At 34.5% G+C, this 20,793-nt stretch overlaps 1 protein-coding gene across 1 annotated transcript in view; it reads left to right on the forward strand.

Moving 5' to 3' along the window:
- STX18 (syntaxin 18) overlaps positions 1-20,793 on the forward strand; it is a 72,198-nt gene that overhangs the window by 38,395 nt on the left and 13,010 nt on the right. The window contains exons 2-6 of the mRNA XM_062575329.1: positions 1,380-1,447; positions 12,686-12,801; positions 14,284-14,361; positions 14,480-14,546; positions 17,737-17,852. Coding sequence (XP_062431313.1) covers positions 1,380-1,447; positions 12,686-12,801; positions 14,284-14,361; positions 14,480-14,546; positions 17,737-17,852 — 445 coding nt within the window. The remainder of the gene's footprint in view (positions 1-1,379; positions 1,448-12,685; positions 12,802-14,283; positions 14,362-14,479; positions 14,547-17,736; positions 17,853-20,793) is intronic.

Genomic DNA, 20,793 nt, shown 5'->3' on the forward strand with positions numbered 1-20,793 from the left:
ATACGAATGGGAGGGCATTTCACCCTCTGTTAATCATATGAAAGACTTTAAACATGAAACCTGGGAAAATTCTGCTCTGACACCGTGAGTTGTAATAAAAAGGAAATGGAGCAAAAGATAATAGTGAAATGTATGCACATATATTTGCAAAAAGGAAACACTTTTTATTGTACAAATCATTGAGGTCTTACTAAGTATGTTTTTCCTCTTATTTTTTTCAAAGAGCTGCTGATCTTTTGAAAAAATAATTGGGGAAATTAATCTTCTATTTATCCAAACTATTCTGTAGTCTTTCTCTGTGGCTTTTTGTTTGTTTAATTACAAGGAACATTTGCATGAAAATAGGATTTTAAGACTTGAGCAGCCTCTGATGTTTTTTCCCAGATACGTGCAGTAAACTACATTTATTGTTTTTGTAAACCAAAACAGCTATTATGTAAAATTCCTTGCATGCTTTTTTCTTTTTTACACTGAACTATTAATAAATATTAGAGAATATGCTGTAGGAAAGTTCCCCCTTGCCCTTGAAATAAGGTACCAATAATATATGTTATTTTCCCCCCTCTTGTGTGTCTCTCTTTCAAGACTTGCTAAAGAAGTCATATTGGTAGACATCTCATTCTGGGGCTAATTCAAATTAGACTTCTGTAGTTTCATCCATTTTCTAAGATAAATAGCATCCTATGCTACGTCAGATCTTTTACATTAAAGTTTGCAAAATTTTTTTGAGATTTTTAGGAGTTTTTCATCTTTCCATTTAAAAGGGTCTTTGGAGCAGCTTTTGTTAAGGGAAGCAAATACATTTACAGGAAAATGTATCTGTAATGAAGTGCAAATCCAGAATCTATTATATATGGATATTTCCTCCAGGAATGATTATCAGATGACAGAGAAACTGCTTGAGGTCAGGCACAAACTGTTCACTGTCTTGCTGCAAAAATAGAAAAGAGGGGCACAGCGTGTTGCTCTATAAAGTCTAAACTTGATTTTTTTTTTAACCTCATTAATAGAATATTTTAAAATTTTGTATGATCTCTTAAAAATAATTTATTTTCTGAAATATACATTAGGCTCTGGATTAGCAATGTGGATGCTTAGTGACCAAATACATGCTTTTTGGCACAAGAGATGTATTTTTGCTACTTCTCTCCAAGTTCTGCTTTCACACAACAGATCGTCTTTAGATTATTTTTATGTGTTGCCTACTTGCAAAATGTGAAGACTTATAGTATAAAAGAGAAGAGATTTTATGACTATTTGAATTACAGAATAAGTAAATAGATTTAAATAGTTCATATTTGATGTGTGAAATTACTGAACTTTAAAATAATAATTTCTCTGACTGAGAAGTTTAACATTTCTGATCTCTGTTTATTTAGATTTCTAATATTGGGAAGCTGAAAGATTTTCTTCTGCAACACAGAAAAGATTACATTAACGCTTACAGGTAAGTGTATATTTAAATGAGTTTTCTATTATTGTGTTCAGATATATAAAATGGACTGCCTAAAAATCCGTAGGCACAGTGACTAAAAACAGGCTGTAGTTTGCTGGTTAATTGGCTTACTACAAACTAAGAGAATAATGCTGTTGCAGGAAGAAAATGGTCCTAAATAAAATGAGGCTCAGAATTTGAATTTGATTTCTGGCTGTTAGGAATAAGTTTTAAAACAAAACAGCCTTGCAGTTCAAGACTAGATTTAGTGGTCCAGATTATCCTTTTAAGTCTGTGATACTAGACCTGTCTGTTACCACTAAGTATATAGTTAGTAGCATTAATGGATACTGGAGGTGCATTATGTGAATGCCTGAGATTCTGAAACATGAATTCTGAATGAAGGACATCATTGAGAATGTGGGGTCAGAGACACTAGCATAGAATTCATTTGTTTTTCTGTGACAAAAAAAGTCAGGCTTCAATTCTGGTAGTTATTTGTATGGAGAAAGTTTTAATTCTCTTCAGCCATTACGAAACGTTCAGAATTGCTGAATCTGGTTACTTACTGATAGCTTTAGTAGAAGGATTTTTTAGAAAATTTAAGCAGAAGTTTATTTACAAGTTGTTTCTAGCAAGAGAAGAGAAAAGTATCTTATGGTCTGCTGATACAGTGTTCTTAATGAATTAGTAAATCAACTTACCCTGAGATCTAAAAGTTTAATATTACTGCAACTTGTATTTGGAAGAGCTGGTTAGAAATAGTTAAATCTTTGAGACAGAAAACTTGTTTTCTAATGCAACTTTTGTTACATGCAAAGTTTAATCATACTATAGATTGCACAATATTGCATTCCAGAAATGCACCATACATCATAGGTATCTCCACTTCATGAACTCTACTATTGTAAATAGCAGTTTAAAGGTTTCTTGAACTAATAACCAATTTATTTTATTTCCTATTATAGAAATGGGTTTGTGCCACACTTTATGACTGTTATAAATAATTATTTGAAATAAGTGGATAGACTCTTTATGTCATCGTAGCGAAGACCCCACAAAATTAACTAATTTTCGCTCTAGCTCTTCTTTGCCCTTCTCAGTCTATAGTTACGGTGTGGAGGAGAGAGCTGTGCAGCTTAACCTGTAGTGAATGCTCTTTTTGTGGGAAATGCATGTGGAAAAATCCTCATCAAAACTGCCGTGATTTCATCATACTGTCATTTAAATCAGGATGAGCTGCCGACCCTACTTATGTATAGGGAAAGAGGTAGTCTCCCCAGTTCTTGGATTCTAGTTCATTTTGAGATTCATGGTTCAAAAACAGTGCTTTAAAATTTCCAACCTGACTGGGATGCATTGAAGAAAGGGGTTGCAACCTTTAATGAGGAAGCAATTAAATTTTCTATCAAGTGGCTTTCCCAGATTGTATGGATGCAGGCATTTATTTTAAAGAGATTGTCAAGGTATTCTTGAGGTGACTGAGGTGGATCATTGTTGCAATGCCCTTCTCAAAAAATCACTTTAAAGAACTACCCATCTTTGTTTCACTGTCAGCTAAGAAAAGACCTATGCAGGATTTTTTTGTTGTATATCTTAAGTGAAACAGCATAGGTAAATGTTTTCCCTTTGAAGAAGCTGCTATGAATTCTGTGGTTTCCTGTGACATGTTTCTCCAGTCCATCAGCATAACTGCAGTATCGCACAAATTGAATCATCCCTGTCTACATTTGAGTTTTGCCACAACCCTGAGTAAACTAAACTGCTGCTGCAGTCAGAGTAGAGAAAATAGAGCTTAAAGTTACCCAAATGTTGAAAATTTTGAGTCTTAAATTAGTTCAATGCTTTTCTCTGAAGGTCTTCACAGGTACAAAACAGGAATGTTATCCGATACAGGTATTTTAAACCCCACATAAGAAGACAAAGAAAACAGATGAGCCACTTGCTGTTCCTTCAGCTCTGTCCGTATGGGAGGAACAGTCTTAGAAAAAACTAATAAGCCAAAAGGGTCTGTCATAGCAGTAGCAGTACTGTATCATCAGTGGCATCAAATGTGTGCTGACTAAGTTGCCAGAAGATTTCTGGCACCTTCCCCCACACCCACCCCAAGATTTTGAAAACAGCATTTTGTTATTGCAGGAATGAAACCAAAAAATGAAGATTTTGGCGTATTTTATATTTGTAAGACAGTGAGAACTGTTCATAATTGATACCCGTGAAAATGAAGCTTGGTTCTTTCACACACTCTTACTTTCTGCGTGTACATACATATAGCTCAGTTCTCTGTGAAGTGTATGAGGAACTGCTTTTCCAAGCAGCAAGCAAAAGTAGCATACAGCTAGGTGATACTCTGTTTCTGCATTCTTGTTTGACATAGTTGAACAACACTAGGTGGAGCTACCAATTTAATACTGAAATAACTGTTTTTATTGTGTGAAAGCTTAACATGAATACCTAAACTGATAAACTGCAGATAATTACAGTAAGGACAAGCCATCTGTAATAGTTAGCTTTTGGGTTCTACATGTGTTTTATTGGCAGTAACATGTATAAAAGTGATAGTGAGAGCTATTTTGGCTTCTAAAAGTTGTTAATTTTTTAAAATAAATTCCCTTTCAACTAGTTATCATGGTAATTTTCAGTGATTTTCTTTTTTTCCTCAGGCATTAGCTAAAGAGGGGAAAAGAAAGAGGAGTGCTTTTCATTCTTAAACCATAAAAAGCCCTTCAGATCTCATCTCTGATTCCAATTGATCCTGTCCTTAAAGGTCAAACTTAAAATAGGTAATAGTGTCAAACTCTATTGTAGATTACTTATGCAATTCTGCTTTGTGGATAAAAGAGAACCATAGCCTCCAGCCTCTCCAGTTTTAACAAATACCTTAGTCATTTAAAACAGCAATTTTAATAACTTTTCAATAATTATGGGGAAAATTTTAAAATAATTTAATTCTACTAGTCTAACCTGGAAATTTTATAGGTGGTTTAATTTTGTTAACGACATTTGACTACTTTTTATTTTGTTAATTCCACTATTTGTTTTTCAACTGTAACACAATGCGTTGGTGAAGTTTGGCTTTCAGGTTACTTAATTGGATTGTTCAACTTTATAAAACTTCTTCATAATGCATTAGATCTAGGTGTTTGCTTCTGTGATCTTACTTTTGCAGGCTATAAATTATTTGCTTAGAGCATCTTTTAATTTTGGCATACATAAAATGTCCTGCAGCAAAGGGGAGATCTTTAATTAATTTTTAGAGAAAAAATTTTAGCAATGGCAAAAGACAGATGTAAGAAGAGTTCATTGAAACTTAGGCCTAGACCCATTTTATCAAATTTAAATACTTAACTGAAATGGCTAAACTGAGTGCAAAAAACTTAAGAATTAGTAATTGCTAATTTGCCTCCTTAATTGTGGTCATTCTTGTGGTGATTTTTATCACTAAAATATGTGCATGGGAAAGCATCTTAAATTAGTGCTATGGTGATGTAAACTTGCTAAGTAAAATTATGGTGTTGCCTCTTTATCTTCTCCTGCTTATAAGGATTTATTTGCTGTCTCTTATACTTAGCTTTTCAGCTTTCTGTGTTAAGGAATTTTGCTATCTTGTCATCTTTCCTGTTGTATTCTGTCTACTGTGGTTCTGATCTCTGGCTAGAACCTACAAGAGCTTTACTAATGCAAGCAATGAATCATCTTTCACTGACAACACAAGTTATGATGAAAGACATACTCTGTAAACGGGCCTGCTAAAAGACTCTGATTTACAGAGGAGTACATGCAGCAACTCCTCCTTCAAACTTAACTCCAAATATATGGTTATTTCTTATAATCTGGCTTAAAAATTGTGGGTTGTTTTTATTCTCTAAAGCTGTGGCAATAACAGTGGGAACTTGGGCTTTAAATATAGTGAGCATTTTAAAGAAATTTTGTATATATATTTTATATGTATATATTTAAATATAGTGAAAGCACTGAGTAAGTAGCAAAAGGTGAGTGATTCATGTTGTTATCAGTTGTATCTACTAAAGGAAGGACCCAATACAAATAATGTTGTATTTAACATTAGAGACTTGCCTTTAAAGAAAACTAACTTTTTTTAAAAAAGAACATACTTTATAGGAGATCTTTTAAAAGACTTTCTTTTTGGCTTAATTACTTATCTTAATATTTACATATTTCAAAGCTAATCTAAAATTTCTCACTGTCTTTTGGGTGTCATACTCATGATCAATGAATATATTCGTTAAGCTGGATATTTTTGTAGGAAGCATGTAGCTAATTCATGTGACATTGCATCACTGTTCCTACTAATAGTAGCGATCACTGAGCTTTCCTTTTGATGTTTTCTTAACTGCAGTAACTCTCCAAGTGTCTGTGGAAGGAAGTACAATTCATCAGTTAGTAATGCTTTAAGGCACCTCAGGGATTATTTGAAAATTAATCAGTTTCTAGTTGGATAATATATACTTTGAAAATACTTGGAAACAACAATAATAAAAAATATTTGGGTGTTCCTTAATATCTGGTGTATGTCAAGGTCACCAGCTTTTTTGAATAAGTTTATTAAGCTTCATATTGGTATTTGGAAAGCACATATGAGGTACAGATATTTGAGGCACATAAAATATTTTAAAGAAGAATAACCAAGAATTTTTCCTTAAAACAGAACTGATTAATTGTTTAAGTTTACTTGGTGATTAAAAAAAAATCATTTGCAATTGATTCATAAATATGCATAATATAAGAAGTTTAAGTATTAGAAAATTATCCCAGCTAAATTGTGATCTTTGACTTTCCTAGCAACATGTAATTTGGGTAATGCATATCTAATGAGTATTTGAGTGTTAGTCATAAACAATAACAAAAAAAGAAACCAAAACATCTTTCCTAAATCTGTGATGAGAAACAGATTCATACATGATATGCTGGTGAACTGTTGGTTTTAATGCAATAATTTCTCATTTATGTTGTTGGCATAGCTGAAAAAGAAAGGACCCTCTGTTTTTCAGTTTTATAGAGAACTAGATTTAAAGCAAGAGGGTTATTTCTTCCTTCTCCATTTAGTTATGCCCTGATTCCAGCAGAGCAGATTGATCATCCTTCCTGGAAAGGAGAAGGCAGGGATTCTTGATTCCAGTGGTGGTGTTTTTCATTTGGGGCTATTAACCAAACTGCGATCATGCCTTTCAAATGTAGGTTGCCACTTATCTTCCCATTTTCGGTGTATTATTGCTGTATGTTCTATATATTCTTCCTCTCAGTCGGTTTACTGTAATCCATGTATCATCTCTTTCTTGCATTGCTTTCTTTGCTTTGCTGTGTGAGAGCCTTTATTCAGTCTTCGAGAGAGTTGTCTGACGTTTCATCTGAGAAGAGCTCGGGCCTTTGCTTTTGAACAGTGATTCCTCTGTGGTTTTGACCACTGATCTATCAAGGCAGTTCTGTGTTCCTCTGTAATACTGTGCTGGGAACTGGTTGTGGTGCATTGATCATGACCTATAAATTTGAAATGGTCCTCTGGGATTCCTCCACGGTCTCTTGAAAGGATCTTTCAAGCTTGAGATGTTTTAAAGACCACTAGTTATTCTAAATGCTTTAATCAGACATTTAGAATTACTTGAGAGACTTCTAACTTGTTGACCAGAGAACACCTCATACTTGAAGGGGAAGGAACCTTTCACTTGAGAGGAGAACTTTGGGATTGTTGGACAGCTAATTTATTTTCTTTAATAAGTTAAAATATCTCATTTTAGAAATTGCAGTTCTTAGTAGCAGCATTCTAGAATGTCTCAATAATATTTTATAAAACTGAAAATACTAATTCAGGTATGTCCATACTGGCCGTACTTGTAGCTGAAGTGGTTCAGTAAGCTTCCCCAGAGACTTGGAAAAGAAATTCTAAAATATGTTGTTGTGGAATGTTTTGTTGCTTGAGCTTTATGCTGGACAGTATTTGGATGGAAATGGGAAGTAAATTAAAATGCACAAAACATAAATAATTTTTAAACATAGTAATTAAATAAAATAATTTAAAGCATACCAGATGTCTAAAGGGACATCTTGTTTTTAAAATATCTGTTGTGTTTACAACTATAGTCATACATAAATGCACACAAATATGTGTGTGTGTGTGTCTATATATGTATTTGTAAAGGAGTATTTGCAGGTGTTACATTGAGCATATTTCTGTTATAAACAGTAAGTATCGGTATTCTAGAACCAGTTAATTTCAACTTTTTGCTTCAAACTCTTGCTCGTGCTCACTTTCACTCCTAATCTCTCACTTTTGTAATACATTCTTAGAAGAAATCAATCTTTTCTGCTTCAGTTGAAGTTTATTGAATCACTAAGCTGAAAATATTTTCATGCACCAGCAGAAAGAGTTACTAATTCTACTAAAGCCGGTGTCACACCTCAGTAAGTTCTGGTTCATTGTCCTTTGCCAGCAAAATAGAGGCACAGAAATGATGAGCTGAAAAAAGGACATAGTTGATAGATACAGAAGGGAAACAGTCTGGATTGTTGCTAACACTGACTTGCTTACTTGTAAACATTTTTTCCAGTGGAGATCCGTATCTTCCCTCTGACATTCTTTTTGCTATTTCCTTCTGCATGCTATTAAAAAAAAAATTGTCTTTGTTCTAGCTACTTTGATCTTGCCTCAGCCTCTTCTGGAATCAACAATTATGGTATATTCATATATTCAGTTTTTTGTGCATGTTTTCTTTGATCATACTCCTTTTGCGCTTTTGGATGCTCTCCCAGTTGGTGATGCAAATGAAACAATACTCCAGCTGAGACCTTGCGAAACACTAAGGATAGCAAGAAGATTACCTCTTATGTTTAGTGAATTTTACTGTTTATGCTTCCCATTATGATGATCACCTTTTATGTAATAGTGTGACGTTGTTTACTTATGTTCAGTTTATGGTCGTAGACGACTTTCTGAAGAACAGTTGTTCCCCATTCTCCAAGCGTTCAGGCAATTGTTCCTGCAGCAACAAAGAGCTTTTGACAATTCCTTATTCATAATCTTTGTGTCATTTCTCTACATTGGTGGTATTGTTTTGAACTGAAATCTTGTTCTCCTGACATACTTTTAATCCCCTTAGCTTATGCCTCTGCAAATTTAATAAATTTATTCTTACGGATGTGTTCACCTTGGGCTTTTTTCGTAGTCAGTCAGTTCTCCTTAAGAGCATGCCTTTGGTACACAGATAGGATGGATATACCACTTCATCAAGTTTACCTTCAGCATTATCCCAGCAGGCCTTGCACCTTCAGACAGACTTATGCCATGACTTGAAGCACACATTACACTCTTCTCTCTATCTTCCGTGCACGTGCTCTCGTGCTTTCTCACACATGCTCGCTCTTCCATACGCTCTTTTTCTCATACCCACATGCCCATTTACTCGCTCACATAATAGCATTATGTTATTAAAATACCATCTGCCACTTATTGTTTCTGATGAAAACCTCAACAAATTTATATATATACATGTGTGTGCGTGTGTGCATATATAAAAGTTTTGAACAGCAAAGGTACTAAATTGGGCCCAGATAATCTGGAAGCAGTAAGTTGAAGGAAATATAGCTTTCACTTGGTCTTACTGGTGAAAGTTAATGCAAAAAAAAAAAAAAAAAAAAAAAAAAAAAAAAAGACATCTTGGTTTTCTTCATACCCTGTGGAAAGCTTTAATTCTCTACTGAATAACAAGCCAACACATTCTTTGGTCTTTCTCTTATTAGTATTTGCAGACTAATACTGTGTTATCTTTGTCATCTTTTGCTTGTTATATTTCCTCCAGGACTAGACCTTTTCTGATTGTGTGCCTACATATTGTGCTTGGTTAGACTTATCGTTAGCAATCAGACTGTCCACTTGCTCTATGCCACTTCATCGTGTTTGAGCTTAATGAAGAGCTAATGAAATAGCCAAATTGATCTCCTACTGCATTGCCAATGCTTCTCTCTCATCAAGGGCATAATTGCAAATTAGCCTAGTATCATTTCTTTAAGATAACAGCTAGTTCATCTGTACTCTTTTTCTGTTCCTTTTTAGGTTTTCCTTTTCTATACAATTTTACTGAATAATTTTCTTAGACAATTGAAGCTTGCCTACTTGATGAACAATGTCTTTATCTTACTCTTCGCTCTCCCTGCTAAGAATCACAAAACAACTCAAGTTGTCTTCCAGCCCAAGTTTCTCATAAAGCTTCCTCCTATTTATTAGGGGAAAAAAACCTAGAAGAATTTCATTTTTAGCTGTTTTTTTTCCTGCCTTCTTTATCTACAATAGCAGTAGCCAAAGCGTGTGTTTTATGCTCTGGCTGTGCTGTTATTACTTCTGATTAAGTATTTTTATCTTTGATGTGCAGGGCACAGCTTTACCCCTTCTTAGTTTGTTCTTTCTAACCAATTATTTCTTTTCACAGTAAGGTTAGAAAATGATGATTGGATGGGTTTTCAGTATAATCTACTTGTGCAGTTTTACTAAGGAGTGTAATTGGGACTTTGGTACCCTCTTAGTACCAATGGATGCCATGTGTGCTTTGACATAACGCGAAGTGATTGTATCTGTATGATTCCGTTCTTGCCCTCCAGAGGAGACTGGGGTTTCAGGTATCCTTGACTCTGAGTAGCTTGACCAAATCTTGTTCAAAAATGCTCACACTGGATACTATGTAAGCTATAAGCAATTATAAAGAAAAGGTTATTTTTTTTCTTTTTTGGGGGGGAGGTTAAGCTGCATTTTGCTGCCTTTGAAGCTAGTGCTCCTGCTTAAAAATTGAGTCTGCTATATTTTTATACTAGCGACTAGAAAAGTAGCTAAACAACTTGTTTTCCAGAGCTAGGACTGCTATAGTTATCCTCAGTGTATAACTAGATTATTAATACTTACCCTATCATTAAAAATAAAGCATGCCTGAAGCAGTTTTCTTGTATGTATTTTAAAGTCTAATTTAAAAGAAAATTACGGTCTGGATTTTGTAATCTTTATTTTACTCCGTCATGTTAAAAAAATGCATGGAAAACAACTATTCAAATACCACAAAGTTGGGCAGGGTACAAGAACTTAGACATATAAATATAAGAACTCTGTACTGTATTTAGTAGCAGAGCAGTCAAAACTGATTATTGTGCCCTGAAACAGAATAGTGGAGATTTTTTGCTTAATTGAGCCATCATGAAGCTGTTTATTCCACCCTTGAATTTGAGTGCCCAGCATGCTCAAGTAACTCTCGAGCTGGGGATTGCTGCAAAATGCTGTACATTATCCCGTACCAGATGGGTCCAATCCCTTGCTATCTGGGCTTGCATGGAGATGGGTATACGAAAGGATTTTGCTGACTTTACAGATGCTGAGAACTTGCTTTATGCCTCAGAATAGTAAGCAAAAGAACAATATATGAGTAAGGTAAGAGGTCTAATGTATTTAATAGCCTGTGTTGTCTTACATTCAATATGTAACTATCAATATGCCATCTTCATTGAGCTGTGAAAAAGCTTTCCACCAGGTATCTCTAAAATTTGACAATTTAAAATCAATTCGTTTGAGCAATTCAACTAGTAAAATATAAATGAGAAGATCCTATGTGACTGCTTTTATGTAAGTTACAAGTTACAAAAAAAAAAAAAATCTAGAGTAGTTTTAATCGGAGGGTGAAAAAGCCCTCACAGTTACATGCAAATGTATGAATGTATAGAAAACAAACATGAATAAAATATAGATTACTTTTAATCAGTTTGCTTTTCTGTTTGCTAGCTAATTTGTACTTGGATACTAGCTAACCAGTCAACCATTGCCAATTTTCAAACCAGATGCAGAACGTGCTGCTTTTTTCTCGTATGCCACGAGGCACATGACGGAGGTCAGAATATTTTGACATAATGCTCAGGAGCACTGGAGTAAGCATGAAACTATGTGGAGGAAATCAGAGAGTATCATGCTGACTGCGCATTGAAGATGTAGGAGGGAATTGGCTTCGTCAATGCCAATGCCGTCGTGATGCGGGGTGACAGAGGAGAGGCTATGAATGGTTGTAGGTACTCCTGTGGCAGCGATTGCAGTGGATATAGAGGGGATTTGGGATTGTTGCGGTGAAGCGTGTAAGAGGCATCTCTAGGACATCAGGCTCTACTGGCTTTGCAAACTGAAGATTCGCTGTTTTTACTTGTGTGTGTATATATATATTTTGTATTGTACATACTTTGAACAAGTGGAAGACTTTTCTCATATAAACAAAAATCTACATTAAAATGAAGATATGGATTAAGGTAATATTCCCCGATTTTAATGGAAAACGTAATGTGCCATATGATCAGGAAACCTGTGATAAACATTGGATAAGACACTAAAGCAAAGTTTTATTATCCTGACATCTACAGCATGGAATCACTAATAAATGCGTTCAGATAGTATGTTTTTCTAATGGATATCTACTATATATTAATACTTTACTAAAAGAAAGAGAACAAAAAAATTCTTAAGTGTTCTGAAGTGAACCATTATTTTATTGGACTTAGAAAATATTAAATGGAAAGCCTTGCCTAAAACTCACCATTATTATTTGGCCTTTTGTAGCTGGTGTCTATTTTCATTAAATTGTTAACAAAAAGATATATTAATCCTATTAGAAACTATTAAATATGTAATGTTTCATTTTAAATTAGAAGTAAACAGCCAGAAGAGGTTTTAATAAATCTTAGAGTCTACTTCATATTAAAAATACATTATTTTCCTATATTCCTCTTTACTACTGTTTGAATGCACAGATAGCATAGCACACCTACTTTAAAAATGAAGTTCAGCATTTTGAGTAAAAAAACATGCACTTAAGTAAAATTAATTCCAATATTTTGTTCTTCCTTCCAGTGTTTGAACTGTTCTCTATTCTGTTTGTTTTCTTGTTTTTAGAAGTGAAATATGCCTAACTGGTATAAGTACTGAGTTTCTGGTTGTATTTTCTCCATATCTATTCACTGTTGGATTATATAGGAGATGATGGGATAGGTAGTTCTTCCCAAATCTTCTGCCAGTCTAAAAATGTTTTAAAAAACTCGCAGCCTTATAAAAACGGCATTTGTGAAGAGTGATGAGTTATACTTTTACTCTAAGCATGATTTGTATCTTCTTTTTCTGTGAAAATCAGTATTGAAAAAAAGCCTCTGTAGAGATAATTAGTGGGAGGAAGGCCTAAATGTTGAGGGTTTTTTAAAGTGACAGTTCATATTGTTTTTCAGCCATATTATGTCTGAATACGTGAGGATGACGGATACAGAGCGTGATCAGATTGATCAAGATGCTCAGATATTTATGAGGACATGTGCAGATGCCATTCATCAGCTGAGAACAGAAGGTGAACTGAGGAACTTCTACATATGTTTTCTTTGTTATTGATAAAAATTAATATAATGCTGAATATTGGATGATGTTTTAGAATCTGAAGTGTTTTTAGAAAAAAACAGAAAAAATGTTATTTCTTTTTTGTTTGCACCTGTGTGATCCCATTGACTGGTTAATGCTATACTTGATTTATTTTAGAGTTAGTGAAAGGAGAAGCCAGCATGTAGAGTCTTAAATATTTAGTATTTAAATAGTAACTCAGCACTGTGGCACAGAGGCCTGAACCAAAGCTCACAAAAATCAATAGTTATCTCTTTCTAGCTTGTCTACCTGTGAAGTATTAAAAATACAGACTCTTTCCATATTTGAGATAATCAAATCGCTGAATGCAAAGGAATAAATTCTATATGATAATATATTATAACTCTGTAAAGATTTTAACCAAATATGAACCTTTTTATTGAGTTGATAAGTACAGCTCTTAAAAATTTGAGCTCTAGCAAAAAACAGAACTCAGTGGTCATTTAGAGTATTGTGGCAGTAAATATTCTGTTTTCCCCTGCCCCTCTCCCCTTTCCTTTTAACAAGTAATTTACCAATACATCAAGAGGCATCAGTTTTATTATGAAAAGTGCTAATGACATTGCTTTTTTTGATTTGTTCACTGTTGAACATAGTTCCAGTAAAGTAACAGGACATTTTGACAACTTGAGGATGAGATGAAACCTTTACAGAACTCTCTTAAGAGAGTTCAAGAGCTAACTTCTGTTTTGCCATGTCCAACTGCGTTGCTTTATTTGTGTGTTTTATCAATATTTGAAGATGAATTTTGAATTAGAAGAGAAGAAAAAATACTTGAACTGGTAATTCATTATCATCCAAATGAAGGCACTTTATTGGGAGATGAAACTAGAACATAAAGCATATTCATCGTTTTTGTAAAGTTCAGTTTACTCTCGTGTTATCTGGAAACACAGGATACCTTTCCTAGAAAAAAAGCCTTGTGTTGGTGTGGCAGTGTGGACTAAGTATGCTAAAGATTTCATCAACTTTGAAATGCCATCTAAACATATTGGCTGTATGATTCAGAACCATTGGAAGAAATTTATGCATAGGAACTTTGTAATATCAAAATAAGAAACTTTAATGTTTATGAATTAAAAGGATGCTTGACACAATAAGAACCAAAGCTTTGTTTATAGTCTAAACTTAAGGAGACTTAAAGAGAACTTAAAATCTTATAACTTCATCTTAAGCAAGCCGATCTGTTTTTCTATGCTTTGGGTGATGACATGTACTCTTACTTAGAAATTTAATAAACTTGGTATGACTTAGTAGAACATATAAACAATAGGCCTTCACGAATCAATAAAATAAAGATCATAGGGCAGTAAGTGGTTTGGGGTTTTGCTATGTTGTAATAATTTTCTGTTTTACAGATCTATATGTAAAGTATAGCTATGTTAAAAGTTTGTATCTTTCTTTTGCATTTCAGCACACAAAGGTGTCCAGTCTACTCAGGTGAAGGAGCACAGAACGGCTGTCTTGGACTTTGTTGAAGATTATTTAAAAAGTACTTAGTGTTTTTTCTGCAGTATTGAATAGTTAAAAATGAATGGTTGATTGCTCTTTCCAAGAAACAAAATCATGCTGTTCTGACCTCAAATTTTGTTTCATGGTGCTTTGAACAGGAGTGTGTAAGCTGTACTCTGAACAAAGAGCCATCCGAGTTAAGCAAGTAATAGACAAGAAGAGACTGTGAGTAGTGTGCTCTCGTTGTTGTTTTTTTTTGTTTGTTTGTTTGTTTGCTTTTAAAAAAAGTTTTAACTGTACCCTTAGTTTGTAGGACATTCAAGAGAACAATTATTCACATTTAGAATCTAATGAGAATCTTTTCGATTGAGAGCCATGGTTGGAGACGCTATTTCAACTATCGGCAGATGCATTCCAAAGCTCTTTTAAGTTTCTAGCACGTGAGAAGTTAAGTCTGTAAATGTCAGGATGACAACATTTATTGTTGTATTTTCTCATATATGTAAATGGTTAAACCACCAGATCAGTAAAATATGGGTTAATAAACCCATCAGAGTTCTTCAAAGACATCAAAACATTTTCATGTGTGCCATTAATAATAATCAGTGTTAAATAATCCTGTGTGGAATCCTACACATTTATAATATGTCTCAAAGATGCAATTCAGCATACCAAGATACCATCGTTTAGGTACAAAGGACGTTCACTTTTTTCTTATCTCTTTAAATGATTAGATCACAAATAAATGTTGCTTGAGGTGGTGGGGTCTCATGCCATGTAGAAACCTGATAAAAATCAAAACTTTTTAATTAAAAGAAAACAATTTCTGCTTCCTACCGTCATGGTTTACATTCAAACTGCTAACTTAGAGGCGAAAAAGTCTGGGAGAAATTGAAGATATGTGCTGGCTTTTTTGTCTGTTTTTTCGAGCCAAGTATGAAAACCAGAGCATTTCATGAGTTTCTTTTACTCCACACTGTCAAGTGTGAGAGTGACAGTGAGAATGCACAAGTTTGCAAGTTTGTAATTTCTTTAATACCTTCAGAAGATCTCACTTGTCTTCTCAATCTGTAGTATTTAAATTCTAGCCTTAAGTTCCCTTATGAGCATTCTCATATACAAATATGGAATTTTATAACATACACATCAACAGATAAATTCTTGAGTATTTTTCCAGGAATTTATGCTGCTTTATCAGTTTCGTGTTTGACTAGATCAACTATTCACATCAAAACTAGAGAGATGTATTCAATAATCCAGAAGGGAAATACATTTTATTTGGAGTGATTCACCATGATTAAACATAATTGAATTAACTCAGATTTATCCTTCTGGGACATGAATAGTAGGACAAGCCAAAAACAAATGAATGAAATGCACTAAATCAGCCCTGGAATTTGGTAAGAAGTAAAGTTATTATGAGAGAAAGTAAGATAAACCCTTTGTAACCCCTATAACTTTTCTGAAAATAATATAGAAGCAAACCATGTGATGTTTTAGCGTGCAAGAATATGTAACCTTAGCAATATTCTTTATGCTAAAGATCTTCAAAGAAAGATAGCACAACTCCTACAGTTGTTTAATTAGAGAACAAATATCAGCTACTCTGTTTACTGACTCTTATGCTACTGTTTCCGTATGAAATCCCAGTTTCACGTTTTCTCAGAGGGCTAAACAGAGGGGAGAAAAGTCAATCTGATGTATACTAAACAGAGAGAAATAAAAAAGAGCTTATGGCAGAAGTTAAAATATCACTTAATTAGGTAGAAATTAGTCTTAAATAATACAACTTGCGTTTATGTATTAACTCACATTTTGTGGTAAAAAAAAAAACTTCTGCCAGTTGCATTGGATTGATTCCCGAGAATGAAATCTTGAGAATGCAAACACAACCAGCTTTTTTTTGTAAAGATACCTTGTTGCAATGTCAAGTTTTTATGCTAGTGGGTAATTCAAAGTTACATTTCATTTCAAATTTTGAACTTCTTTTTCCATTAGAATTTCTGCTGAGTGATGTATACAATTCTTAAAAAGAGAGCATAGCTTTTATTCAAATAAAGCTGATTTTCATTATCTGGGGAATTGGCATTTTATTAGTATGAGAACTATTATTTGAACTGCATGGGCATCCAGATAAGTCTATTTTTTTTCTCAGTATTAGTCAAATTTGGGACTTGAGGAGGTGGGGGGATACGTAGGAGGTTCTTTTGTGAATTTTCCCAAATCCTAGCACTTGCAGATAGTTTTTGTAACTAAAAAGGATTCCCTTTCATCTTGTTTAAATACAGTAGTTACTCAGTGATGACTAATACATTATATTCTGTTTTCCCCTCAACATTTTAGAATTTAGACACAATATAAAGAAGGAAAGGAGCACAAAATGTAACACCTTCTGTTAAGCAGCAGGGGAAGATTGCAGATCATAATGAGATTAACTGTTCATTATATTTGGAAGGGGGGGAAGTGATGAAGGTGGCACAGCAGGTGATTCAGCTTGTTACTGTTTCTCAGTCGTTTGTGTTCTTGAGCTGCAAATTTTCACCAACCTTCAGAAGTCTTAGTATGTTTCTTAGCTTCTCTAATAGCATAGCTGTTAGACATCTAAATATCTACTATGTAGTTGTTACAGAATTAGTTGTAGACAAAAGTAAATCTCAGTAGTCTACTGAATAAAATATATTGCTATTAATTTTAAACTCTTCTGGTGCTACAGCGAAACAAACTTGACAAATATTTATCATATAATCACTGAATATGCTTCCTATATTTTGTATTGGCTTCTTATTTAAAATTATGTGGCAGGGATTTAGATGTAGTATATATCTGTCTATTACATACAGTTTTTCTTCTAAATGGTCTAAACGTCTCTTGTCAGGTAAGGTAAGGATCACTTTCATCCTAGTTAAACTATTATTTTTAGCTAGTTAACTAAAAATACTTGTTTCAGAAATAGTTGATTTTGTTGTATTTTCTTACTTTTCAAAATTAATTGGCAATATAAAGTAAAATTGTAAATGTTACTTGGAAAAAAAGAGTTGTCTATTGCTACTAAATTTTTCAATATGTCTGAACTGTGTTAGGAAAAGAGAATATCAAATCTTATGCTTTTTAATGCACTAGGTTTTTGAAAGGAAATTTAATAAAGTGCCTGTGTCTTTATGTTGTAATCTTCAGAATTCTCAACTCTGAGCATATAATGTGTTTTATTCAGAAAGAACATGCTTTCTTCACTTTTGTAATAAAATTTGGTGAAAGTTGTTAAGTACTTTTTATATCTTGATTAGGAAATTTTTAATGAGAATTTTGCAAGGCCAGGTTAACGTTTGTTAAATTTTTTAGTAATTGCTGGTTGCTCTCATTTTTGAGAAATCCAGTTGTATGAAGTCATTTGAATTATAGATGCTTATGCTTCTAGGTCCAGACTTGAACCTGAGCAGAGCAGCATTTCCAAATCACCTCTTTCCCCTGAAAAACTTCCACAGAATTCTTTAGATGATTCTGATGAAAAGCTGTCTGCTGAGGAAAGCAAAGGTAAGAATAAAATTAAGTTAGATTTTACTTGTGGTAAGCACTGTCCATTCAATAGTACTTTTTTCATTTTGCAAGGGCTACTATAAGGCTTCTTCCCGTGACTTGCAGTTTTTAATTTCCTTTTTCCCTGGGTTGATCAGACTTTTGTGAAGCATGGTGGCGTACTGAGGAAGCACAGTCTTAAACTTCCACATGTTTCAGGTGCACTTTCCAACCAGCTAAAAAAGACTTCTACTGTTTTGCTGGCTTCCCTCTTCCTCACAGTAAGCTCTATGCAAACTTTTTTTTTTTTTTTAATATCCGTGTAATTATATGGGTCTGAGAGCTATCCATATTCTTTTCACTGATAGAAAGAAATTAGAAACTAGCTCAGCTACTCTCTAGGAACACTTTCTAGTTTTTAGACTTGGAGATTTTGAATTGGGCACCACTGCAACAGAATTTGGAACACACAGGTAGAATGTGCTCGTAGAGGGGAGGTTACCAGATGGCCAGGTTCAGTAATTTAGGGGATATTTTTCTCTGGAGCATTAAATCTCCATCTTGGAAAAATTACATCTAGGGAGTGCAACTAGGCAGGAAATACCCGGAAGTCTAAAGAAGTATCTCTGATCGCAGTTCATTTTTAGCTATTGCTGTTCTTGACAGAAGTTGTGAATGTTGGTTGTAATTCCCTAATGGCCTGCTACTGAGGCTGTGGGATTCAAGCCTCTTCTGTCACCTATTTTGCAGAATGGCCCCTTAGTTTGTCAGTGTACACATCCCAAAACAGACCTTCTTGCCCGCTGCCTTTCTGAGAAATAAGTGTGCAGACAATTTCAGGTTTCATGCCTAAAGAGAACTCTTGTTTCTGGAATTTCTGTGTTGCTTTCCCTGGCTTGAATTCTGCTATCTGGTTGTCTAGAGGAATATGAAATATGGTGTGATTACAGTGTAAAATTTATTTTTGGATAGAAACAGAAACTGTATTAAATGTGACATTACATGAGGATACTGCTTTGTCAAGGTAGAGGAAATGCATTGAGTGGCAGTGTTGTTTTGATAATCAGGTATTGTTTCTTGCCTCATTTTTGTTGAAAGTTTCCTTTAGATATTGACTACAGGATCATACAGAGGGTGGATTTATATGAAGTGGGTCCTCCATTTCTGGATGGAGACTCTAATACTGAATTACTTCACAGTGTGCAAACCATTTCATTTTCTGATACGGTTTTGCTTATCTGTCTAACCAGGTCATAATTCTGCAGCCCTATCAGTATGCTTTTTTTTTTTTCCCTTAGATAAACTTTACTGTAAATGGTAAAGGTTTTGTGTATGTCATTTCTAGTGCACACTACATTTTTATTGTATGTCTAAGAGATGCATCACACACACAGAGAGATGAGTTTCACCTTAACACGTTATCAGTATTTCACAGCTGTGAGTTTGTGCCAGCAAAGAAGCAGCAATCCTGAGCCATCCTTATGGTTTTGTGCTGTTTCCTTGTTCCTGAATGTCTCTGCAATCTGTGAAAGCATGCACTGCCACCACACAAAAGTGTCATTACAGCTTTTAGCTCAGAAATCTAAGCCACACCGTGGAAAACAGTGTTCTTTGGTCGCCTTGGACACAGTAAACCACTACAGTAAACAGAAAGGAAATATTATTTATCACATGTCCAGATCCATAAGTGATGCTGATGCAGTGCTCATAAGGGGATGCTGACTAACCTGTGAGAAAACTATGAATCTGATGTATCAAAATAAATCTACTTGAAACAGTTTGTAAGCGAATACAATATATGTGATTCTTTCTTATGTATGAGTTGGTTGCTGCTGTTCATAGAAATCAGCCTTGTGACTTCACTGATCCTTGCTGAAGAGATGGTAATAACATGAGGAGTGGAAAGCAGAAAGCTCAGTTTAAACGTTATAATTCTTGGTGAGGGGGGTGTTTTGTTTTGTTTTTTACAAGTAACTTTCTAATTTTTAAGAAATTGGAAAAATGATCATGTGTAGAAGTAAATTATTTCATCTTTAGGTTATCAGTGTTTTAGAGAGTGGTGATTATTTATGGAGTATCTGTCTCCAGACTGCCTGGGTCCCTTGCGTAAATATCTCAGCTGCAAAGATAATTCTTCTGAGAGTAGCTTGGGGTCCTGTCTTTAGTTTGAGCATTATGATGAGTGTTTGACTCAGAGTGCTGAAACAGAGCTTGGGTATTTTTGTTTGTTTCTTTGGGCTTTTTTTTTTTTTTTTTTGGGGGGGGGGGACACAAAACCAAAGCAAAATGTGATTGCTTTGAGACAAAATGTTTGTTTACATTAGAATTATACTGAACACACCTCATTGCAGGAAAATACTCTCCCTGGAGATTAGTTTTACGTGCTATCAGTATCTATTTTCATGTTAAAAATTCACCATTTAATTTATGGAAATAAATGTAAATAGTGAGTAGCTTTTGAACCAGTCACTAGCTTAGCAGTTGTCTCGTTTCAGCGCAGAGAAGAGTTTGGGTTTTGATTGTTATTTTACATCTTCATTATGCGTTAACTACTTTTATTTCTGTAAAGGAACTGGAGCTAACTGGTGTTCCTCTGCCTGGCTTTCGCTTGGTGAATTGTAGCAAAGCTTTACTGTCGGCTCCGGGAAAGCTGCAGATGCACTTTCCCGGTAGCTGGGAGCTACCACAGTGATGCGAGTAGCTCTGGGGAGAGGCGTGTGTTTCACTTGCCTCTTAACCACAAGTGCGTTGGCTCATTAGCAGTCACATCGGATACAGGTGCTGTTTCTTAACAGTGCTGACAGTGCCTGAAAGTAATTGGTTCCCTTGGGATAAGGAAGGACTATATAGTCCTTCTTTGCTCTGTAAACTAATTATCGTCTTTTCTTTGAATCAAGTAAATACTTTGTTATAATTTTGGTGTAGCATAAATACATTGATTACCTGAACAAAGCAGTTT

The sequence above is a fragment of the Rhea pennata genome, chromosome 4 (assembly GCF_028389875.1).
Source record: "Rhea pennata isolate bPtePen1 chromosome 4, bPtePen1.pri, whole genome shotgun sequence".
In the NCBI taxonomy this organism is placed as follows: Eukaryota; Metazoa; Chordata; class Aves; order Rheiformes; family Rheidae; genus Rhea; species Rhea pennata.